This window comes from Apteryx rowi, unplaced genomic scaffold (assembly GCF_003343035.1).
Source record: "Apteryx rowi isolate R43461 unplaced genomic scaffold, aptRow1 scaffold_132, whole genome shotgun sequence".
NCBI lineage: Eukaryota > Metazoa > Chordata > Aves > Apterygiformes > Apterygidae > Apteryx > Apteryx rowi.
In genome coordinates this window covers 1,462,475-1,470,889 of record NW_020447553.1, presented here as the reverse complement: position 1 = coordinate 1,470,889, position 8,415 = coordinate 1,462,475, and the positions used below count along the sequence as shown (strand labels likewise).

At 48.2% G+C, this 8,415-nt stretch overlaps 1 protein-coding gene across 1 annotated transcript; it reads right to left on the bottom strand.

The window, feature by feature from the left end:
- Positions 1-4,030: 4,030 nt before the first annotated feature.
- On the bottom strand, positions 4,031-7,947 carry MLN (motilin). Its single transcript, XM_026056740.1, has 4 exons — positions 7,831-7,947; positions 6,433-6,549; positions 4,917-5,025; positions 4,031-4,085 (listed from the first exon to the last, which is right to left on the bottom strand). The coding sequence occupies exons 1-4, from the start codon at positions 7,945-7,947 to the stop codon at positions 4,078-4,080; spliced, it is 351 nt and encodes a 116-aa protein (XP_025912525.1). The 3' UTR covers positions 4,031-4,077.
- Positions 7,948-8,415: the final 468 nt, after the last annotated feature.

Below are 8,415 nucleotides of genomic sequence, written 5' to 3'. Positions count from 1 at the left end.
GGAGGGGACCTAGGCAGCTGCTCCTCTTCCCAGAGCATGTGAGCTGCACCCAGCCTGATGGGCCACCATGGGCTCCTCGGGCAGTGCTGCCGCTTCGCGTCGTCACCGTGACGTTTGTGTGACATAGGTGCCCTTTTAAGATGAGAGCAGACCTCCAAAGGGTGAGAAATTCATCTGGCTTCCACCGGGTACAGCTGTCGGGGCAGAACGCAGAGACCTCCGCAGAGCCATGTCATCTGATTAGGCGTTGYGTCTTGTACAGTCTCAGCAAGGGCATCTTTGATTTTAATGGATGCATTAAATACAAGGCAAGTCGGGCAGGCTGCCTTGCTTCCTCTGGCCCTCCTTTCACGCTCACTTTGCTGTCATGCCCTTCTTCTAAATCAGGGCATCAGACAAAGCTCTCCTTGCTCTTCCTGATTTATGCAAGAAAGCAGCAAAAAAAAATACATTGAGATTTGTTAATCTGGTTAGCAACAACAAATATACACTTAGTGGAGGCCAGGGAGCCCATTAAAAGAGCATACTCTGTTCCAATGGGAAGCATGAACGTGCTAAGCTGAGCCTCCCCTGCTCACTAACTGGAAAGTGCGACTGACAGCTAATATTTTGGAGCAGTGTCTAATGTAAATACAGAATTAGAATGTGCTCTGAGTACACAGTTTCTGTAAGCTCACAGCTTTGAGATGGTTTGGAGAAGCTCTGCCTAGACATGCAGATGCATGTTGGCATCCAAGCTSAAGCTGATATAAGCTCATGAATTAAGTGAATTCCCCTTGGTATGGAGGGGAAAAAAAAGAAAGAAAGAAAGAAAGAAAACCCTTCAATTTCTTGCCATTTCTGGAGATCGGGGAAGTTACAGCAGGATAGAGCTTGGCCCAGCRTTGCTGCTAGATGACCTTCTGAAACGGAAAGGAGAACCTGGGAGTGGTGTTGGAGAACTGGAGGGCTGGGGAAAAGCTRTGATTCCTTTGCAGAAGGGAGGTTGGTGGTGCTGACACTCAGCAGGAACAGATGTCCCTTCTTTGTGGAGAGAAATCAGCTACCCCTGTCTCTTTCTTCCTTGCAAGACAACGCTCTGGGAACATCCCTACCATTCCTGGATGTACCTAGACATCATGGAGATGAGCACAGGAGAAGACAGCCCTCTTTCAGAGGTGACAGAGCCTGTAGCCCTATGGACAAGCACCTAATTTTACCTGTTATCCTGCCCACAGTGCCAGCGATGAGGCTGATGGAGTTTCTCTGGCGGGGAGAGGTCTAGATTCCTGCCGACACTGCTTTGTGCAGCTCCCTTGGTTGTCCACACAGCTCTGGGCAGCGGGGAAGGCTGCCAAGGGTGAGCACAGGCCGGCTTGAAATGCTCTGCTGATGCAGACAGGTTGTGATGTTCAGAGATCGCCGGAGGTGGAAAGCCAGTTCCCAGTCCACTGGGCAGCTCTGGAAAATCTTGGCTGTAAATATCCTGAGCTGAATGTGGGAAAATGGGATAACAAGGAGGGGATAGCCTCCACCTTTCCTGCCATCCTACCAGCTGCCTTAGGCCTGCTGGCAGTGACTCAGCGATAGCATGGGAAGAGGAGGAGTGCTGTGCCTTCTGCTTCTCCTCCTGAAGCACAAGACAGGCTTGGTGTAAGCAGAGGGGTGGAACTAGATCTTCACCATCTTCACAAGGCCCTGGAAGAGGGGAGCACATTGCACCCCAAAAAACAGGGCAGTGGATGAACCTGCCCACCCCTGACCCAGGGGATGCTGGAAAAATTGCGAGTGCATCCCCCCACCTCTTATCCCATGGCATTTGGATGACAGTCCTGCATATGTCACCAGGGAAAGTGTCAAATCTTATTTGGGTGCTGATTGTGCCAGTTTAATACCCTGTCACTCACAGCCACAGCACAGGTGTGACCCAGGAACACTACTTCTTGTCCTCCTGATCATATGTCATGTCCTCAGCCTGCCTAGCTTCTTATTAGATTAGACACTGTACAAAGTTAGTGTCTCTTTTCYTGCTTCCTCCTCGTTTCCCTGCCTRTCTCCCCCCRCAGTTCAGCTGTTCATCTGGCCACAAAACCCTGCAGAGTGAGGATGCCCGAGATCAGTATCTGCCTTCATTCACACCACTCCAGCCCACTGAGTCTGGAGGGAATTTACTTCCAAAAGCTGAAGATCCCCTTGCCTTTAGTGACCCATTTGGACAGCACAGCTCTGGCTACAGGTTCATGTGCTTACCATCACCACCAACCATACATCCAAGACCTCATTTATAGCTGGATYGAGTGAGAGGAGCCACTGACACATCTGAGGGCCAAGGTAAAAGCAGACCTTTGCTGGTCTGGTCCAGCAGTGGCAATTTGTCCTGGTCAAAATGTACGAGCAGGGGGAAGACAACCCAGCAAAKTCACATTCATGGATCTCCTCTATGGTAGTCTCCACAACATCAGCCCCACCATCAGCCCAGTGGGAAATGATCCAGGAAGCAAATTCCAGAGGCTCATATTCACTTTCTTATTTACTGTCATTGGGCAATGTTCCTTCATAGACTCCGCAGGGGAACTATCAGCGAGGGAAACCCCTTCGGTGAAAGATCTGGGCAAAAGATGATGATGCAGGGACAGCTCTGACCTGGGGTGGATCTCATGTAGGGTTTTTAGGAGCAGTTTGCCCTTCAAGGGGAAACTGTCCTTGTTTTCCTGTGGCAGGGCAAAATTAAACCTGGGGTAAGGGTTTGGGTCTGTCAGAATTAATGAGCCAATAGTTCCTCCTTTCACACAAACAAGCTTGTCTCTGATCTTGCTGGACAATGGTATAAATGTGGCACAACTCCTCCAGGGATTTCCAAGCCTCATCTCCAATGGGTATCACTCAACGTGCCTCCACTGGAGCCTGCTTCGCACTGGCTGAGCTTCTAGCCCAGCAAGACATAGCTGCTTTCATTTTCAGCCTAATGGAATGTGTTATTTTCTGTCTTCCTCCCATTCACACTCATTTACTAGTCATTTCATAGCTCAACCTGCCTTAGCAGTAATCCCTGCAAACTTCCAGTTACATTGAACTGATCAGTCCATGCAATAGGAATATGCCTTTGAATCATATGCTAAAGCTGGAATCCGCTCCTTGCTGGATGTTGCATTATACATTGGCAGATTTCTTTCCTCCTAAGGGATGGCWTTCAGCAGAGAGCATACAGAACAGTTAGAAGCGCATATGTGCTGTTCTAGCACAAACACAGCTATTTAAGTGAGCCACAGCGAGAACAGAATTTATGTTAGGTTGGGCAGATAAAATTGGATTGGAATCTGATATACTCACATACATACCATTGGTCTCATTGGCCCTTTACATATGCTGCATTTCCTGCTGCCAATAGAGAGGAGCAGTTCTAAAATGAGCCAAAGGTATGTAAATGGAGAGCAATATGTTCAAGCAGAATTACGATGTCCCATCTAGGTTTGCTTCAGGGGCAGGAATAAGGCTGGATCTCTGTGGTGTTTCACACTGTATCTGTTCACATCATAGCGATGGCTAACATATTCCTTGTAGTATTATTTAGATTTATATAGTATGAGTGAGCAAGAGGGGGTTAAAAATACAGATAGAAACCGCAAATCAGGACTCCTGGGTTCATCCAGCCCTCCCGTGTGGAGAGCAGGGAGCTGAATGGGGATGCCCTGGTCCCACACCCACGCTCCTCATGCTGGCTTTGTGTCAGCAGTTTGGCTGGGTGATCCTAGGAAATCTTTGCCTCAGTTTCCCTCTTTGCCAAGAGCGGGGACTAAAGCTTATTAGTCCATGAAGATTAGTTACTCAGTCATTGCAATGTGCATTGCACTTTTCAGAAGAAAAGTGATATTCTCTAGAACTGGAAACTCTGCCTCTCTTCTTTCCCACACTTGGTGCTTGCCATCTGGCTGAGAAGCATGCTGAAAAAAAGACACAAATCCTCCATTTAATTATACTGCGCATTTTATTATCTCACCTCAGATTTTGTTGTTAATCTCTTTTACAGATTTCATTTACATAAGTGGAGGCCTTTAACTTTAGCAAGCTGCATCGCTTTCTCTTCTGATTCTGCAGATATCAGTAAGCTGAAAAGAAAAGAAGAAAGAACAAGTATCCTTAAATTTGTCATTCAGTCTTTGCTAGGTTTTATATACTGTTTCCTCCTCCTCAGCTCTTCACCTAAAAATCCAGAAGACAAACTTAAATCAGCACAGCCAAAGCAGAATAACAACTCCCACAGGAATAATAGAGACCCTCTTATTAGAGACATTTAAGCCCAGATAAGACAAAGCTCCAGAGATAACAGTGATAACCATTCCACAACCCCCAGGTCTGCAGGCAGGAGTAACTATCTAACATCCTACCTCTGCATTTCTCCTTTTGCAATTCCCATACACTAAGATCAAAGCCCAGAGCTGGTTTGTTAGCACTTGACACTTCAAATTGCAGCTAATTCTCTTAGTTTTAAGCCCCTGTCTAGGAAGGAAGGTGTTCAGAACTGCTCTGCACCCAACGTCTTTGTAAGATCCAACCCGAGGACAGGTGCTGAGCTGCCTTGAAGATGTAGCTTGAATTATAAGCTCTGTTGGAAATTGCACCCTAAAGCCTGAGGTCTTTTTTGGGAGGAGGAGCAGGGAAGTGGGAAGCAGTGCTAAGGAGAGCTGCTGAGAAGTGTTGCAGTGCTGTTAGCAGTCAATATCAGCTCTAGGGCACAGGCAGGGCCCTTGAAGACAGTATAACCTTCCCAGCAGAAAAGTGTATGCATGAGAGAGGGCGGAGGTATCCAAGGCCTCTGTAAAGTGAGCAAGCATGACACAAAAGCCCTTCTGAGGAATACAAATATCTCCATGATGATGAGCTGGTGAGAGAAAGGAAAGGCAGAATTTCCAAGGCAGAATTCAAGCTTCTGACAGTACCGACTGGGGTGTCCTGTAGCATCTCTGCTAGCAGTTTCTCCAGGACATCTTGGTATTTTTCCAGCTGTCTTGAGGTGAGCCACATCCCAGCTTTGGCAGGAACAGCTAGCTGTGGAGGAAAGCAGGAAAAGTCAATGGGAAAAGCTGAGGGGAAGAGAGACAGGTAAGTTGGGGGCCGCCATGCTTTGATTCCACTTTGCTCAAGTTAATAGAGGGTCCAGTGCTGGTTTGAAGGGAAGAAGATGACCCTGAGTGTGGGGAATAGCAACATTTTGAAGGCAGCCCCTTGTACTGTCAATCCAATCTTGTGTTGTTCATAGTGCCAGTTTTCATGCGTATGGACTGACTCAGAAACACAGATAAAGGCACCTGCTGGCAAGAGAAACCTTAAATGAGACAGTCACTTCTGAACCTTATAACCCCCCACTCTCTCCCACCTTGACCCTCCAAGCTATCAGCTTTCCTGATGCTGATGAAGTGTCCTGCCTTAGTAAGGACTGAGGCTGAGACATTATCCTGCCTCCAGGCTGACCGAGTTCAGGCCAGCCGCTGCTCAGATGTACCCAAAGTAAAGTTGTTCTGGGCATGGCTGGAGGCACAGGAGGACTTGTGGTTGCAGTGGGGGGTTAGACCCTGGGATGTGCCTCTTATTTAATACATTGAGCTGTGAGATCTTGCTGTTTAAATCCTATTATTGATTGTTGGTGTACCACGTTTATAAGAGCAGTGCATATTAACCTGTGTCTTGGCCAAATTCCAGTCTAGCTAGTCACTCTGCCTGTCCCACTGAGCCTCTCCTGCAATTTGGACTGGACCTACACGCTCCTTTTGATGGTACAGGGAATGGCTGTGCTCACCACAGAAGTGGCTGCATTGACAGGGCAAAAACAGAAAAGCACTATTTTCAGACTTGGCTGACCAGGTAAGTGTGCCTTTGAGGGCTTAGACTGACACTTAAATCCTTAAAATTGATGATTTTCTGCTCTGTATCCAGGCTTTGGGGGTGTGGGTGTTTGCATTCAAGTTTGTAAATAAGGTCTTCCTGGTGCAGGGCATTGTGAGAGGAGGTGAGTGATGCTGGACAACTGATACTGGAGCTGGGCAAAAAAGTGACAAGTTAAAACCAGACCTGAAGCAGAGCTGTAAATTACTGACTTGCATTTGGCTGGTGTTTACTGAGTGGCAAATGAAAGACCACGTGTTGTTTTCATCTTTCCTGTGCTAAGGGAGAGGCAAGGTGGGTCTGAAGGGTGACCAGGCTGGTAAATATTCAAGATAATTTAAAGGCTGAAGGTATACCCTTTCTCTGGTGCAACCTTGCTCAGTTCCCTGGCAGAGCTGGGAGGAAATGGGTGGTATTCCTTTTTATTGACTGTGAGCTCCCTAATAGCACCCACTCTCTTCTCACATGGCACCATTAACCACGTCTCTGTAGCCAGGTCCTGTGGGCTGGCTCTAGAGCAACCTGGCCCCATGTGTCCTTGTGGATTCCTTAAGGTCGCACGGTTCACCTTACCTGGATGGTCTTGACCTTGCTGACATCTTCTGCTCTGGATTGCTCAGAGAAGCCTTGCTCTTCCAGCTGCTGCAGCGAGGTCAGGGATTTCTTCTGCCCCTTGTTCCTCTCCTTTTCCTGGAACCCCACAGGAAAGAGCTGTGACACAGCATCGTGACGGTACCAAAYATGCTCTGTGGCAAATCCAGGGTGCAATGCCCTGCAGCCAGGGGCCTGCAGAGCTGGGTGCAGCATCGTTCCTTTGGGCCCTGAGCTGCAGCTCACCAGGAAGAGGCCCACGGACTATGGTCAGCACGGCCTCAGGGGCTACAGTTCTGATACGCAGCAGGGGCTGCCACGTTGGGTGTAAGGTCAGGCTGCAGGAACAGCCTATAGCAAACACGTCACTCCTCGATGGCTCCTTTGATCTGTGCAAGATAACACTATCAGCAGGATGTGGTGGCCAAGTACACTGACCTTACAGAGCTATTCCAGCCCCAGGAGAAAAGCCAAATTGTGGGGTACAACAGACAATGGCAAGGGGTGCAGAACCCAGTGAAGGCCACGCTCAGTGCCATACTGGTTGCTGTGCACTTAATTCCGTTTGAATGAGTGCTCAGAGGAAGAGAGGCAGCCTTTGGGAGGAAGCCAAGRCTGATTTCACCACATAAACCTAAAAGCTCCTCAGTCACCAGCAGACACATAGCTACCAGGGTTGTGACGTACAAACGATATGGGGACTGTGTGTGGGTGCCCATCCTCTCTCTCAAGGAGGTTAAAGGATGGCTGTGCTCCCCACAAAAAGCAATTGCTCGGCAGCGAGTGGATAGGCTTTGGAAACAAGATTTCTCSCCAGTATCAATGGATTGCGTCGTGCGGGGGAAGCTCCCTTTAACTGTGTTTAAGGAGAAGATGCCAGTCTCTGAGGCTGCCTGCCTGACACCTTTCAACAGTATTAGTTTCACATCAAAAGAAAAATATTCTCCTCTCTGCACATCCCAGAGGTGACAACCATCTTGAGGATGGTTAATTATTCGTTACAACAAAAAGGCCCAGCAGAATGGTGAAAGGAGGCTGCAACTTCTCTATAAAAATTACAGCCTTTAGCATGGAGGGAAGAGGAAAAAAGAGCCAGTATCTGCAGATAACTCACACAGGGCTTTCAGTTCTTATATAAAGGRGTTTGAGCTCTTCCTTTCTGGTCTCACATCTTGAGGATTGTCTCTCCCATAGCCCTTAGCTTTGCGATGAGTGGGGGACTGCCAATATCATAATATCTCCTGTTTGGACGGAAGGGACAGATGATGAGAACAACAGTGGCATGGCATGCACTGGCAAAGCTTGGGGTGAGGATGGAAGAAACACCTTTCCTGCATTATTCAGGGCTCCAGCCGGTGCAGTACATTTCTTACGTGTTACCTGCATTTTCCGGAAGTCACTCTGGGTGAAGAAGGGCAGGAAGCCTTCGGTCTGTTCAGCCAGCATAGACACCACGTACACCAGGAGCAAACCAGCCACCACTTTCTTTGAGACCATTGTGAAAGCCTGAGCAACACAGGARAAAAGATGTTGGGGTGATAATGGAGAGGACCATTTGAGGAGAAATCCCTCTGGCTTTTGATCAGCTGCCATCTAATTTAACCACCAGCTAACTATAGGCATATTTACTCTTCCAGTTGCTCCTGAGCTGAGAATAGAAGTGTCTTGACTGACAATTCTCTCAAACCACTTCTTGTAAACAGATTTGTTCTTGAGCAATAACCCCAGAGACTCAAAGCCCAGCCCTTCAGTACCATTAAAGACTCCCTCCGTGCTGAGAGCTTTGGCCCCCAGCTGYGGTGGTACGACAGCCCCACGCATCCACAGCAAAGCGTTCCCGTCGACCCCACAGAGCCCTGACAGCAGAGTGGGCAGGGTGGCGCTGCAGGAGAGCAAAAGCCTTCACAGAGCTGTTTTGTTAAATTTTGTTTTCATATTCCTCACCACCGAAAATCTACATTGGTG